This window comes from Branchiostoma belcheri, unplaced genomic scaffold (assembly GCF_001625305.1).
Source record: "Branchiostoma belcheri isolate BF01 breed outbred unplaced genomic scaffold, Haploidv18h27 scaffold7, whole genome shotgun sequence".
NCBI classification, from domain to species: Eukaryota; Metazoa; Chordata; class Leptocardii; order Amphioxiformes; family Branchiostomatidae; genus Branchiostoma; species Branchiostoma belcheri.
Genome location: NW_017804353.1, coordinates 2,468,270 through 2,485,258, shown reverse-complemented (window position 1 = coordinate 2,485,258; position 16,989 = coordinate 2,468,270). Strand labels below are relative to the sequence as shown.

General features: G+C 40.8%; 2 protein-coding genes across 2 annotated transcripts; both read left to right on the top strand.

The window, feature by feature from the left end:
* The first annotated feature begins 1,036 nt into the window (after positions 1 to 1,036).
* On the top strand, positions 1,037 to 4,449 carry LOC109484615. The gene is made up of 4 exons (XM_019787961.1): positions 1,037 to 1,157; positions 3,171 to 3,284; positions 3,751 to 3,813; positions 4,234 to 4,449. The coding sequence occupies exons 1-4, from the start codon at positions 1,103 to 1,105 to the stop codon at positions 4,416 to 4,418; spliced, it is 417 nt and encodes a 138-aa protein (XP_019643520.1). The 5' UTR covers positions 1,037 to 1,102; the 3' UTR covers positions 4,419 to 4,449.
* Positions 4,450 to 10,295: 5,846 nt separating this feature from the next.
* On the top strand, positions 10,296 to 14,919 carry LOC109484341. The gene is made up of 8 exons (XM_019787594.1): positions 10,296 to 10,394; positions 11,063 to 11,215; positions 11,562 to 11,639; positions 11,917 to 12,112; positions 12,501 to 12,539; positions 12,973 to 13,012; positions 13,642 to 13,780; positions 14,296 to 14,919. The coding sequence occupies exons 1-8, from the start codon at positions 10,296 to 10,298 to the stop codon at positions 14,917 to 14,919; spliced, it is 1,368 nt and encodes a 455-aa protein (XP_019643153.1).
* The last annotated feature ends 2,070 nt before the right edge of the window (positions 14,920 to 16,989 follow it).

Below are 16,989 nucleotides of genomic sequence, written 5' to 3'. Positions count from 1 at the left end.
CAAACCAAAATGGCCGACATAGACGGTGGGTCATGAGGTGAAAGGTCAAAGTTGACGCACCTGATTACCCACATGACGAACCCCATGTCACCGTTGAACTCCACGTCCTTTTAGGTTCGGTTCTGCGTAAATATGACTGTTTACGATTATACATTGGCTTATGCTTAACGTTAGGCAATCCGTTTCAATGTGTTTACATTGCAATGAACTTGGCTGCAATGCAAGGACAAGATATTAACTCCCAAACGTAAGTAATGGCATGCACTTGTAAAGATTTCGTAATGGCTGCACGACAGTATCAAATTGGCAAGACATTATGATGTCCAGTATCGTTGGCAGGTTTCCATGTATAAGCAATATACATAGAGAAGCACCTTGTTTGGATCACCGATATGCAGAAGCGCCCCCTGGCGTGTCGCCAATGTGCTGCACGTTGAAGTTTCATCTGCGCTCAGTTGAAGACAGAGGAAGAAGGTTGAAACAGTTCTGTAGAACAGTGGTAATATACAGGAGACGTACATATGAATTCACGGTGAAGTCAACACCAAAAATAAAATTAAGTCCAACATTTTAAGATTTTCAGTATAGTTGTCAGATTAGCTACAAACCATGATATAATTACAGACCAAGAAAAGCTGTAGTGACGTAAACCCGTTCAGAGCTTCGCGCCGTTAGCTTCATTGAAACATGAACTGGTAGCGTGCCAATAAGTGAACGCCCAGAACATGTTACCTGCACAAAATCGTTGGTTTCTGCCTTGCATGGGACAGTTTCAAAATACACACGGCTTCACTTAACGATGTTATGTCAGAAGAATCTTCAAAGGCGGTTTTCGGAGCCAGGTGTACTGAAGAATTCATCTTAAATGTTTCTTGTATAAAATACTATCAAGCCTTTACTGAGCAAGTCTGGCTAGAACTGCTATATACTAGTAGTAGACCCCAACCGTAACAAATTAATTTTATTTTGAATATTTTAATCGTGTCATTGCCGGCGCCACTCCTCGTCATTCCGGTCAGGTCAGTCAGAAGGCGTTTCCCTTTTGAGTAAAACATTTTAACACACGTACCTCTAACGTCTCCTGAAAAGCGAGAAAATCACCATGAAGGGACTTGTGTTCGCTGTCTCCGTGGCTCTTGCCTGCTGTGTCACTACATGTAAGTTGTTCCCTTTCTTTGTTCTGTACCCCCTGTGTATCAAAGAAGTTCAAGGAAAGATTCTCTAAACGGTAACTGACAGCCCCACCTTAGGTATGGGCTAATTACAGAGCGCCAGTGTGTGCTCACTGCTGAGATTTGAGATCGCCTTTAAATTTCTTAAAACTAAACATAAAAATGTACAGTTAAATCAGAGATGGAAAGAAGGTTTAACTTATATTAGAAGAAACCCATGACTCGCTAATTAAGTGTCCGGCTAGGATGGCATGCTGTCGGAACACTTCATACACTTTCGCGGGTTGTTAAATCATTTCCAACGACATTGTGAGTCCCTACGCGTTGGATCTTCTTCCTACAACGAAAATCAGTACAAAAGTCCGTCTTTGTTCAACTTATGTTACCACCTGGAGTGTACAATGGCTACATGGTTACATTTTGTATCCGATGATTGGAGGCATCCTACCTGAAGTAATTCTATATGGCGTGATCTAATGAAGAACCTGAGGAAGATAATTGATGTTACCTTGAAGTGCAGCGCTTCAGATACATGGTTGTTAATCGTTTCTGACGTTCTATATTAAATGTTTTAATGTATAGATAATCCCACCTGTAGCTCCTGTCACATATTCAGAACCTTCCCCCGAACACCATCCAGCCAAGTTTGGCTGGAGTTCAGGAGCAGTCTGACAAATTTAGGCCATGAATTCCTTACTATACGAATCGAATTTGAGGCAAACTTAAACCAAAAGTGACCCACGGATGCTGTTGACCTACTCCCGAACACCAGCCAGCCATGCACAAGCTAACTTACCTAACCATGGCCGAACCTCCCGTCCACTGGCACGTACACCCAAATGTTTTAACAGTAGCCGACCTCGCTGAACACCAGTCGACATTGCTCCCAGATTTTATGTCTTTTCCCACGGCATGTGTCCTTGACATGACAATGTGGTCACCTGGTGTGTCTGATGTAATGCTAATGGTCGCAACCTTTCTTTATTGGAAGCATCTCGAACCAATCTATAAGTTGCCCGCCCAGTCAGAGCTCAAAGTGTTTTTTTCAGCATACCTGTGCACTTGTAGACCATATATTTGTGTGGGAAAGGCGCCATTTTACTAGTGTACTTTATTCATATCGCGTTTAGTGGAATTCCAAGGTTTAATGCTTGGACTTGTTGCGGACTCATTTAGGATTTCAGACGGAAATTAGGTTGATGATGACAAACGGAATTAGGTTGATGATGTTCAAACAAGAAGCCAGCATCGCATATACTTTGGCACACTTTTACCTTCTGAGAATAGAAGGGCCCATCGCGTATCGGGTTCAATGAAAGTTCGATGCAAAATTACCAATTCAACAGTAAATAATCCGATTTTACGAGTACCCACCCAAAGAAAACAGGTTTCTCTGTCTTGCACGGGGCAGTCCTGAATAATGTTTGTATTCTCTTAAAGATATCTTGCCAGAAGACTCTTCAGAACTTGTTTAATGGGTTATGGCGTCAGTTTTACGAAAAACGTCGACCATCACATTTCCCCTTGTCCAAAGCCAAGTCCTAGAAGCAACGCAACACTTCACCTGCGGGCGTAAAAACTTTTCACGAATAAGTCAAATTATATCTTACTGCTGCTCCCATTCTTGACATGCATTCTGGACAAGGACAGTCATTAGTCGTACCCCCTGCGGCCACACACACCGATACGGGCTGCGAAAATCACAAGTCAGAAGTCATTATGAAAGGTCTAGTGTCTGTCATCGCAGTCCCTCACTTAGGTACCAGTAGTACTGCTGGTCGAAACTTTGCTGTTATTAGGTAGTACAAGACAATGGTTACAGTGTTGAGAGTTTCAAACAAATACATGTAGTATCTATCAATAGTGCGGCTGTTTCAGCAGTTATGGCAATTATGTGTGTATTTGCTATGCTTTGCCGTTGTAATTGCCAATGCCTGGACTGTGCAGTAGCATGATGAAGCAGTTACATAAGTCGAAACGTTTTTTTTCATCTGCCAGGCACAGCGCTGACGTGCCCTACGTGCACACTGGCGGACACCCGGGCGGCGTGCATGCAGGCGTCTCTGGTCACCTGCAACCAAACCAACCCCTACTGTTACACCATCCAGAGCAGTAGGTTATTTTCTATCGTTCTTTACAGTTTATCCCTTCCTCCTGAATGAAACGAGTGGATATGCAATATGTAGTAGCTTAATTTGCAAATATAATAGTCTAAAGAAGTCCGAAATTTACCAGATTTGTAGATCTGTCAGCATGGAAGTTCATATGAGTTGGTAAATTACATAGTGAAAATTAAACTGTTCTAACTCAAAAGGAATAGGCGGGACAAGGGGGGGGGGCGGTACCGACTTCCGACGAACTTTGACCCAGTGCTGACGTCACGTGTGACGACGAAATCACGGCTCCACAGCACTTGGGTCAAATAGCTGATGAAGACCGACTAGGGATTCGGTCAAAACTTCCGGTGAAATTTACCTTAAGTTTGAGTCGGAGAACAATTTAATTTTCACTAATGTCCAGTGTTCGTGAATATAGAATAGAATGGGCTAACTTACACGCAACCAACTTGATTTTGCAGAGACTTCGCTCACCGGAGAGAAATGGGTGAGCCGCTGCGGCACGAAGTCGATGTGTGACGCGGGTACGTGACATCATGCATGGAAACCCCATCTAAACTGGTCGATTAAGACATTAGTGACATTTTGTTTGTATGAGCAATTCTTAAATTTCTAAAAATACTTTTGTTATTTTCAATGAAATAGTTTTCTTTTTATTTATTCATTTGTTTCATTTGTCATTTAATCTATCCTTGTATTGTATTCATCCCTGGTCGGGATATATTGGCAGCCTGCATCCATAGATCTACTGTAATCGCTGGCCGGTGGGCGAGGGGGGGGGGCGATAGACTTCCCTTGCCCCACCAAATCTGCTTGGAGATTAGGCTTTATCAACATCAAAACAAAATACCTCATGTACCTTATACTTACAGTACTAGCCTCTGGGGTCCCTTTTTCCCATACGAGTACGATAAGATTACATAAAGCATCTTTTGTTTCTTCAGGTAAGATAACCAACCGCGTTGCGTGCAAGCCCACGGAGACCACCTCTAACTGCATCTACTGCTGCAACACCGACGGCTGCGTGGGACAGCCCGGATCCGGAGCGTCAGCCGCCGTCAGCATCAGCGTCATCACCATGGCAACCGCCGTCATGGCCGTCCTCCTGAAGAACGCCGCGGGCTTCTAGCCGTGCGTTGCCATGACGACGAGTGACGTCAAATGATTTCCGCTAAAACCAAATGCGTTTTATTTGCTCGCTGTATGCTTACTCTATTAACAAAAGAAATACTAGTATGTTAGCCTCTACCATACACGACTCCAATGGGTTTCTGAAAAAATACTAGAAATTAGCCAGATATATATGTGTTACTAGAGTAAATGATATACCATAGTAGTTTATTATTTGCCGCCATAGAATCACAATTTGCAGTTTTAGATTGTAATTCTATGGCCAGGGAACTTCTTTGGCAATCACTATAATTCTACTCTTCAAATTTCTACCATTATTTCATCACCCCATTGGACCCTAGTAAAGAATAATCACAGGCAACGTATTTTAGACCACACCTTTGATTTGCAGGAAGCGGGGCGTGTGGCTACATCTAGTTACTAAAATATTTTAATTAAAAAAGATATCGATAAGAAATTAATTTAAAAAGATCTTCCATCTATGTATGTGTCAACGAAAACTCCACTTTGTTAGAAAGATATTGTCATTTGATTTGCCCATCTTACACTGTAGAGATGCATAGTGTCTGCTTGAGCTGAAATAAACTGGGTTTTAAAAAAAGGTTTTTTTCTATTCTCATCATTACGTACTATATTTCATTATGGGTTCACCACACCACGAAGTGGTGTGGTGAAACCATATTGCTTTTTCTGATGTTTCTTCTTCTTCTCCTCCTCCTCCTTCTCCTCCTCCTGCCATATCTTTAAATGGATTCAGCTTCTTCATTTTAGGGCCTAAGGTCCTGAAATTTGGTATGGAGGTACAGTGGGCAAATACCCCTAGGCGTTTTTAAATTATTGTGATACAGGCTTTTAGAATGGTTTTATTTGAGTTTTTTGGCTGTGTTATAGCAAATGTATTACTGTGTTAGTGTGCAGTGTTTACCACATTTGGACATGAGTCATCACAATGGCATGCAAGGCATCAACCAATAGGCATGCAGCTTTCCTCTATTCTCCTTGCTGATTGGCTGTTGGGATTTAACTGGCTTAACTTCATTTACACCTGCACAGAGCCATGCCATACTGACAGTATGTCTGTATTCAAGTGTTTTGGTAGGTATTTTAAGCTTTCCTGCTCCAGCATTGGAATGCGGGCTATGAACGCTTCTTTTTATCTTGAAAATCAACAGTTTGCATTATGCAATCCTAACCAATAATGTAGGGAATAGCTATCCAACTGTTGTAGTCTTAGTTGTATGTTACTTCATACTATAGTTATATCAATGTAAAGCATTGTTTTCCCTTGTGTTTCTCATTCTTTCCCTGCCATGTGGTAAAATGTGGTGAACCCATCGCTATATTTGCTCCAAAGCAAATATTGGCCTTTCTAGTTTATGATTCGATTTATGATTAAGCTAAGTAAGGTTCACTCGAGATAACTATATGTTTCATACTTCTCTCAAATTCAAGACTGCATTTAAAAACACTAACTAGAGCAGCAACAATTCTATTGTACACCTATGTCTACAGCACACTGACGTAACATTAATAGACTAACAATATCAACAACGATGACTTCACATCGAACTTCCCGCCACTTGTATGTGCACGTGATGACTGAACAAGACAAAAACGCTGAGAGTGATAATGTTCAGTCCGACCCTCGTCACTCGCCAACCCCACCTAGCGACATGTCATTGAACAGTTGTGCTGAATTTTGTAGGGACAGCGTGGTTGGTATTATGCTCAAATATATAAACACACACATGCACACACACACGAATCCACAAACACACGCACAAACAACATTTCAGCGTGCCACTAGGTTCTCCCACAGTGCACATCGTTACACCGTCTAAATTTAAAAACACCGTTTAAAAACACCGTTTTAAAGTCCTTTAAATTTACAGCAACAGTTTCTTTCCCCGGACTGCCAATTATGGAACTCCCTCCTTAACACATGCTCCCCTTCCGAATACAATCCACAAGCTTTCAAAACAAACATTCGTCGCCATTTTCTGACACAGTCATACGTGTGTCTCAATGCCTAGAGGTGGTCATTTACCATTGGCCTTACATTGAGCAACACCGGTAAAAACACAAACATACACACACAACAAAATCAGCAAGCCTGGACATCAGACACGCTAGGACAGACCATGCAAAAACATAAGACAGGTGCCCATCAAAGGGACCGATATCCATTTATGTTGCTGACAAAACTATACACCCCACAATATAACATTTTGCATGGCACCCTGCGACGCTCTCACTGTTGATGTTGTTTCTAATTTTGAGGCAGACGAAGACCTAAGCAAAATAGAGCAACAAGGATGTGAGATGAAATCTCGGTGTCTTTTGTTTTTGGAACTACAAACGGCGGCTTTCTTAATAGACATTCTTCTTTGATAGTTCTGATGATTTATTCTAACTGCTTTTGAGACTGTATAGACACAAACAATGATATAGGATCACGGGTGGGAGGGTGCTCACTGGCAAACCCACAGAGTCACGTGTATGAGCAGTCGACTTGTCGTGATGACGAGGTAACTACGTCTCTAGATGAGATGAAACCTAATTATAATAAATTATACAGGCGTGGACCAATGGAAAGAGACCTGGATGTTGCCACGTAACTGGTCTGTTCTCGACTATCGTCGTTTTTTCTCGAGCTTCGGTGACTGAGCCGTGAGCTGGATCCAGTTTATACATTTTAAAGCCGTGTATCAGTATATGTTCCAACACCCTCGCCCAGACTTCCCAAAAAAACGGAGACATGTGGTGGAAAGTGTTGCTGTTCACTTGGCTGGTGTCTGTCGCTGTGTGCGGGGCAAATTCTCAGTTGGATTCCGGAACCTCTGGTAAGTGCGCACGTATATTTACGTATATATAGGGGTGATTCATTTCAGCAAAAAGGCAATTATGCACAATTCAAGTCAGAGGTCCTATGTTGTTCCTGTTTTACTGTTCCTTGGATTAGCTGACATCTCTCCAACTAGACGTGATGGTGTGGACTCATAAAAACAGCATGTAACAGGTTGTGTTAATAAATGCATTAAAATATCTTGTATTTCTAAGTCAATGCAACCATTTTAGTGAGATTAAAATCGTGTGTCTCCTTTGTAGACATTCATCTCATATATATACATATATATTTTTTTTTAACATTTCATGACTAGACAGTGCCACGACACACGTTTTTTTCAACTTATTTTATGCCGCTATCAAAGCAGACCTATGTTTTTGTATTGTTGTGCTCTGGACATCTTTGTGTGAGATGTAAAACTATTTTACCTACAGAAAATGAAAGTTGGGTAGCAAGGGACACATTGAACCGTTTCATTATACTAGATTCCATACCAAAATAACCCCAGAGGTTTTCTTAAACCTGTTTCTTTTTTCATGCAAAAAATGTACATTTTGGGATCTGGGGCCCTGGTATTACATTCGAATGAAATTTGATATGAGGATATCTTGGACACATCTTCACAGAACGTCATTTACGCCTTTGACGGACACCACTTTAAAATTGTGTAGCTTCATTTTCAATTTCAATTTTTCGAACAAAAATGTACAATTTCGGCTTCTGTGCCTTAATATTAAAACCAAAATGACCTGCAATTTGGTATGTGGATACCTTGGATATATTTCTAATGAATATGATTGCTTTTTAGACCTGATCTGATGACCTGATCCTTAGATACAAAATCGCAGCATGTTATTTACACTTTTGGCGTGTGTCACTTTGAAATTATGTAACTTGTTTTTTTGCTATTTTCACAAACATTTTTGGTTCCTGTGAGCTATCACGAAAACCAAATAACCTGAAATTCAGCATAAAGGTAGCTTTGGCACCAAACGCTTTGATTATAGTGTTTATTTTGGAACCGGGAGGGAAATGAACTGAAATGTGCTTTATTTGCTCGGAGAAAACGTCGGCTTTTCTAGTTCCAATTAAGTTTCGATTGATAAGATTTGAAACTAGCGGTTCTTTTATGTTATTCACAGGAGCGAGTGCAAACGAAGTGAGTCAAAAGCGGTCGCCCTTTCTAACAGAAAGGGAAGCAAAGAGCTTCATCAAACATTCCCGCAAGACCAGAGGAATCACTGAATTGGTGGAAGCTTTTGGTGATCGTGATCTCTACATCGAATGCTTTAAAGAATACCCGTGTTCCTATGAGGAAGTTCTCGAAATTTTTGAGGAAGACGACGACGCAGCGGTAAGCAAGCCAATAACAAAATTCATTTGACTAACGGTAAATACATTAACTAGTTCGTTTATCCGTTTGTAAAGATTAGATACCCAGGATAAAAAAAACTTGAATCAACAAGGTAATATTTTAAAGGTTTCAACTGGATAATGAGGATTTATTAGTTAAACGTAGTGATCATCAGTGAATGTTTATAAAAGGTTTTCGGAATAAGAAACAGGGTTCTAGATAAACAAAACAAGCAACAGTCAAGTTGTTCTAAAGACTGTTCTAAAACAAAAGGCAAAACAAATAAAAAAGTTCTAAAGATACGTTCTAAAAAGGTAAACAAAGAAGGTAAACTAAGCTATGCAAGACTAAATAAAGTACAGTGAAAAATACTGAAAATATACAAGCCACAAGTGTCTGAAAATAAATCCGTTGCAAAGCGCTGTCCCACGAGACTGAAAAATCAAATCTTACCCCCCACCCCGTCTATTAAAAGAGGCCGCTGAACATGCTCATAGATAGCCTCTATTATAGCCTGTGAAACCCATGCACGGGCCTAAATATGTCATGGAGGTATGAGCTTGCCGAACTCTAGTATGTAATTAAATTCATTGTTAATATACCTGAATGAAGTAACGAATCAAAACATTTTCAAGTCACACTGCACTTCTGATAAACTGCGGTTAATTAACCAGTTGAAAGTTAAGGCCATGTTGATTTGATTATATGGATGACATCCGCGCGCGCATGAATTTCCGTTTCCAAAAAAAGTTTTCAACCATACTGTAAATCGTAAAAGCAGATGCAAGAAATTGAGCAAATATATACCGCAGGTTGAAAAAAAACAACATTGAAACGATACAAAATGTCGTAGAATGCCAAATTCAAACGAGAAAGACGAAAATGTAAAGAAATGAATTTGAAGACTAGATTATTCGCCAAACCATACTCTGTGTCATTTGTTCAACCTTTAAAGCCAGGTAGATTTCATAATGAAAGCATTTTTTTACCAAACTTTTTTTTATTCGCACGCTCGCATCAGTTTTGGGATTCCCAGAGGATGCCATCCATATAATCAAATCATGCAGCATGGCCTAAAGTAGGTCTACTTAAACTTTGGCAAGTTGGTAGCACGTTTTCAGACATTCGAAGCATTTCTTTCAATTTTAAGTGACACACTGTCTCTTAACATTCAATTTCCAGTATGACTGGCTTGGTGCCATGGCTTGTAAGGTGTTTCCTTGTAAAGCATGTTTACCGTGCCCTCACCAGCCCCCTAGACCACCTTTTGGCCCAATGTGGCGAGTATGTTATGATATAGATCCTGTCACAGGTGAATATGCCAGTTTCTGTCCAGTTGAAAAAAATACGTACATCAATTTTCTAACGTTTCCCGTCAATCACATTCTGCAGTTGCAGTAGAAGTAATTTTTGTGACTTGCTTATTGCTTAAGACGGAATTTTCATAGTGATGTCTCAATATTCTCATAACTCAGTATTATAATATATGATTTTATAAACAATTTGTATGTGCTATGTTCACGCATTTCAGCCTATAACTGTGAGGTGAAAGTTGCACTGTGCAACATATTCTATAGCCTGGCATTGTACTTTTTACTTATATTTTGAAATTAACCATTTATATAGGTAAAGGCACACCACAAGATAAGTGCTCAAGTGGCGACATCAATAAGATGTACTTGCTTGACGGATCTGCGAGCATCGGCGAAGATGGGTTCGAACGTGCCAAACAGTTTATTGCGGATGTCGCCGTTGCTTGCAACGACAGCAACGTAAGTCGAGTTTCTTTTATGACCGCAAGGTCTGTTTCTGTAATTTGTCAAAAGCAGCATTAATATATTTGGTTTCGGTCATTAGTAAAAAAAAGTTTTACAACTTTTTACAACATATATTTTTTTTTAATTCCATGCATGGATAGATATATTGCTTACGTTTACAAATTTGTCGAATGTCTTTTTCACTTCATAAGCCATAGTTAACTTGAAAGAGATAAGCTTCGCGATTTGAAAATGTATTGTTGGAAAAATTCCCCGCGTCGTTAGTACACTGGTTAGCGATCCCAGATCCGTATGGATCGAATTCCGCGTATGTTGTTGGCGGGGATTCGATCTCCGGGTTGGACATGTTGTGACACATAAATCAGCCTCTGGCATCAATCCTCTGCACTTAATACATTCATTCAACATTGAAACGCGGTGTGCTAGGCTGTAAAAGCGGGCTGCAACGAAGGTGCATTGCAGTAGTAACTAAGGAAAGAGGATTGTGCTTCGTCTTGAGCATAACGTTTTGGGTCGACAGAAGAATGTTTTTGTACAGATTATGATTTTTGTACTCTTCTCTAAATAGCAGTACAGTTCATGGGGGGGGGGCTATGTGTTCAGTTTAGTTTAGTTCGCTCCTACAGAGCTATAATGTATTGTATTCTGTACTTTGATTACAGGTTGGGATTGTCCACTGTAAGTGTGAGTCCAGAACAACCGTCCCCTTAGGCAAGTTCGACGACGTCTTGGATCTCCAGGATGCCATAGGAGATGTCGACTTCATCCCCTCAACTACACGTGTCGGCTACTGCATCAAACACATGCAGTGCACGGTAAGAAGCAAGACATTATCATTTTAGTCTCTCAACTGACTCCAGCTTTGTCTTCAGCCAGTCCTTGGCATGGCCAATCTTGATAAGTTGTCCCTCCATCTTATAGCCTCTACGTCTCCTACGCTCTCATGGCGTTCATTCTGTTGTTCTAAGACTTCATCTAGTTTGCTGTAGCTAAGCTACCTGCCGTGAACTGTTTGGCTGTGTTGCTAGCCAGACATTCTGAATGAATAGCTTGAATTATACTATACCTTCTAGTTACAGTTTTCAAAATCCTTGAGACGTTATCAGATTTTGAATGTTTCCAGCTTAGTACTTACGCCATGTATTTCCCTGCTGTTTGTAGACACCTTGGCAGGATGACGTACTGCGTGTGGTAATTGTACTGACTGACGGACGGATATACGGGACTTACGATGGGAAGGTTAGCAGGAATATTGTACTTTTTAAGGTGTTGTAGTTTTTTGGAGTTTGTCAGAAAGCGCTTTCTCATAGTTTTGCCATACAGTATCCCAATACACTATCAGTCCTTCGAAAAATCCATGACAACTGTTGTATCCAGAACTGTGCCTGAGGCAAATTTATGTTTTTTAATACGCGGAGACTATCCAGAACTGTACCTGATTCGAACCCTAAACCATCCAGGCAGAGAATTAGACAGACACAGTTCTGCATTGACACAACGATTCTCTCCTGCCTAGCATACGGAGGACGTGGCCGCCATGGCACAAGCCGCTAGGGATGCTGGGATGGAGCTCTACGCAGGCGCAGCTGGGAGAAGCGTACTTTTCGACCAGACAGGACTGGAGACGATCGCCGGGAGCATGGACCGGGTCTTCAGCACCATTGATGAGGACCCCAGTTGGCTCACAGCCATCATCAGCGTTGAACACTGTAGTAAGATTGTTAAGTCATTACCATACTCCCTAAAAATACAGGTGAGCGAGTATGGAAGCCCTGGTATACAAATAGGATGGCACCCTAAGCATTTATCCCCGGTAATAATATCCGGAATCTCCACATGACGAAATGATATACTGTTTATTCGTCATGCATTTCTTCTTGTCTTTCCGTTTTTTTTACCGTATGCAAGGTTGGTGCTCTTCGACTTGTTTTATCCTACTTTTCCCCTTTTGTGCATGTGTTTTTTTTACTGCTAAATCCCCGCAATTGTATTGCTTTACTCTCTCCGGTATTCTTCGAATTCAGTGCCATTGCCACTACGAATCTTTTTTTATGTACCATCGAATGCTAACTACTGAATATTTAACCTTTTTTCTTTCAGGTTCGTGCAGTGTGCTGGCAAAGGCGATCACGAACAAAGGTAACTGTTTGGTATTTATTATCGATCTTGAATTAAACATTGGAGAAGAAATATGACATTGACAAAATTTTACTGTGCAAAACCTTGATGAGATACATGATTCTCGAAGAGTTTACAGCTATTCTAACTGTTTTGTTTCTCATCCTGTACCCTTCTCGCAGAAATAGATTATGCAAGGAATAACCAAAAACGCAGTTTCGTCAAGACAGAACGATTTGAGGCAGACAACAGAAAAGCGAATGAACGAAACGCTTTCCATTTTCTCAAAGTTATTGCCTGTCCGCATGACGGATTTTCTCTTGAACAGCTTATGATACCGGAAAATGTAGCATTGTTTACTTTGACTGAAAAAATAGAGACAGGATTTAGAGAAGTTAGTAATATGCATATGGTAAGAGGCTGATTCTACAATCCAATATCTGTCTGAATACAGTTCCCTATCCATGGGAGGATGATACAGGACCAAACGAAGGGTAAGGCTGTGTTGAGTTGTCAGTCTTCTACGTTAAAGGTTAGACATCCAGGTTACTGTGTTCATAGTCTCATAATATTGTCTTCTACAATAAACTCTTGATCTTCCTCGACTGATTTTCTGTAACTAGTGTCTTTCTGGGTTCTATTGTAAGTCAAATACTGTACTTGAAGTGTGACTTGCACAATTGTATGGCATAGTGGAAGGTTGACGATCTGAAATAAGGATTTGGACGCAACAAAAGCTTTACACTAGTAAGTGATATTTTGCCCACATTGCCCACTTAATTATGAACAATGCAAACAAGTCCATGGCATGCAGCAGCGAAGACTATTGTTACAGTATTGAACCCCCGGAAGATTTTGATCGGACATTGTCCACTCCGACTTTGAAATCAGATAGATGAAACCACTATAGTCGATAATTTTGGAAGATTAGTGACGAACTGACCGCATTTTTATTCCAATTTGCCTCCTGTGGCAGACCTTCTGAGTGCAACCGGAGGTAGTTAATTTGTGTGTGGAGGGAAATGAATTTGTTCAAAATGGGCCACATTTATGCCGGAATTCTAGGCTTAAATAGAAACCTAATTTTATTAAGTTGACTTTTACTTTCTTTCTTTCTTTGTAGATCCTGCGTTTTTGAGCCGAGGCAACTGCAGCAGGTTTGCAACGCCCTGACAACATCAGGCTGCGCTGCCGAACTGCAGTTATACCATCAAGCCTTCTGGGACAGCATTAGTGCGCTATGGAATTACACTACAGACCACGTGAGTCTACATTGTGATGATTTTCCAGCAGACATCATCTCACAGTGTAGGGAATTGTGGCTAAGGCCCCAGTAAAAAAACATATTCTTTACCCTAGAATCATCGGATAGTGGAACTCGCTGCCACTAAGTACAGTAGGGACACCCTCACTAGATAACTTTAAACAATGCTTGTGGGTCAATAAGTTAAAGTAATTCAGCCAACGTCCGGGGACAGTCTAGCTGAAACCTTCCTACATGTAATGTACTCAGTAATTATTCACGGAAATGCTCGTGTTTAATGGTTAATGTGCAATGATTACATGTGACACGGCAAACTGCTGTGTTATACCTAAGGGCGGTTATACCGGCTACACAGATACAGAAGCTGCTGCGTTATGCTGGCTATACACTATCATCTCCTTCAAATACAGAAGCAAAACAAATATCATTCGCTAGCTAAAGCCTGCAGCGTATATAAAGTAAACCTGAAGACGACCTCACTTCCGTTGACATAGACATCTCTTCACGTTGCAGCTCACCAGTATCCTGTATGATGTGAACACCCGAGTCGAAGAGCTCCTCGGTAGGCTGGAAGAGACCATTGTCAATTCATATGTAACGGTGCGTGAGACAACGGAAACCGCCATCAGCGAAGTACGAAACGCAGTCAGCAACATCATAGACGCCTCAACCAACATCGTTCCAGATCTAGCCGACATCGTCGACGGTATCTTAGAAAACATCCAAGATCTAATCTGTAGTCTTATTGATAAAGCAGGCCAGCTGTATGGGGTGGTCCAGGACTACTTTTACAACCTCATTAAAGATACATTTGAACCATTTAGAGACTTCGTCAACGATGTGTATAACTCCCTTGTAAGCACAGTGAATGGCCTGTTGAGCTCTCTGCCTTATTATATTGAATCAGAACTGGAGCAAATCTTAGAGGAGGTTAACTACATTCGACTGTTTATGTACTTTGACTGGGTGTTTGGAGGAGGGCTGGACAGTCTGATCTGCCGCTTCCTTTGGTGGTTGATTCGGCCCAACCGAATGCCTTTTACTTACCCCGTGCCTTACGAAATCCCTGGCATCCCCCCACTCCCACCTCTCCCACCACCCCCGACAACACCACCCGTAGCACCCCCACCCTACTGAGGACAATCGCAACTAAGTTGATGTTAATCCATACATATGTCAGAGTAAATGGCAATCTGTATCTGTCACATATTACCATACATATATATGTGACGTGACATTTGTGAGAACATCAACTTAAGTACATGCATAGACATGGTAGCCTTGGGTTGTTTCAGACCCATGGATTTTTTTTTCGTGCTACGGTTGACTCCCTTGGGCTTTTGTGCATGAGAGGTTTTCATTGAGCCGTGCAATACACATGGAATCTGACATCCTACATTAACTAGTATGATACTGTATTAGATACAGAGGAAATCAATGTGTATAGGATATAGAGGAAACTGTCTCAAGGTATATTAGATATAAAGGAAACTGTCTTGATGTATATTAGACATGGAGAAAACTGCCTCTATGTATTAGATATAGAGGAAACTGCCGCAATGTACTAGTATATCGGATATAGAGGAAATCTCCTTAATGTATCTTAGACATAGAATAAAGTGCCCCAATGTATATTAGATATAGAGAGAACTGCCTCAATCTATATTGGATATAGAGGAAACTGCCTCAAGGTATATTAGATATAAAGGAAACTGTATTGATGTATATTAGACATGGTGAAAACTGCCTCTATATGTATTAGAAATAGCGGAAACTGCCTCAATGTATATTAGATATACATGTACATGTAGAGGAGACTGCCTCAATGTATATTAGATAAAGGAAATTGCATCAATTTGCATTAGGTATAAAGAAAACTGCCTCAATGTATATTGAGTATAGAGAAAACTGCCTCTATGTGCATTAGATATAGAAGAAACTGTCTCTATGTGTTCATCCTAATTTTGTTGTGTCAATAACGTTCTCTAAAAATGTATCAGACATTATGACGCTTGGTGACGAAATAAAGGTGCTGGAAGAAATTTCTTTGAAGTCGAGTATGCATATACGTATATGTTGATGATTTTAGAATGAGGAAAATTATGGTTAGGGCTGCAAGTTTATTTACTTGCATATGATATTAATGTTGATTCATGTTTGGAAAAAACTAGCTAAATCGTTCTGTTAATATGTTTTTATATGGCACGTAGCGTCCCCAACATATGCTTAAATATATGAACCCTATCCAGCCGATTTTTTTTATTAGAAGCTCATCACGGATGTTACATTATCAATAAAAGCAGTATATCCGGCGATGAGGTCACCCTTTCTATAGCTAACTTAAAGATGCCCTCGAATGCCCATATTAGGCTACAGACGTATAGAAATTGGCCAAATAGATAGAGATAACTTGCGGGGGGAGTTGGTCCGTTATGGTATCTATCTCTGGCCAATTTCTACTCTTTCCAGCCGTCACCCGAAGCCTGCAGCTGCTAGAGGCTACTACTGTATATGGTCGTAACACTGAGACCATTGTTAGGATAGTCTTGCATGTGTCATAAACATGCAGAACTATATATGAAGTTACCCACTGTAGGCTAAGCAGGACAGACAGATTAACAAGACGCTGGATCGGGGCTATTTCTGTAATGTGTGGTTTATCAGGGGCCATGTTTTGTGTTTTGTATCTCTGCTGTGCTTGTAACAGGGTGCTGGATGTGAATACTGATGTGAGGGGAGAGGTGGCGCTCGTTAGACGCAGCACAACATCCGGGAGAAGGTTCGAGTCGAAAGTGGCTCATCTTGTATCCAAGCTGGTCTATTCTAATTGTTTTACGGGTAGTTATGAAAAATAAGCACTGTTTTGTAGTAGGAGTCTAATTGTTAAAAATACAATGCTTGGAAAGTGTGCCAATGCTGCAAATGTAGAAAAAAATCTGCTTGGAGATTACAGAGTACCAGGAACATTCTCGCATTGTAACGATATCTTGCACTGTGACAATCGACCGCCAGGGCACTATTGCATCAGACACGGACACTCGCCCAGACACATCCTGCAAATAGTCTCCACTAGTCTCCTTTGCAGGCTGAATAAGTAGTAGAAATCGGCCTAAAAAGAATGTAGTTGACCAGGGGAGTTGGCCCACCATAGAAGGTCCAGTATGCCTGCACGTCTGGACCCTCTATGACCGGACAACTTCCCTTGTC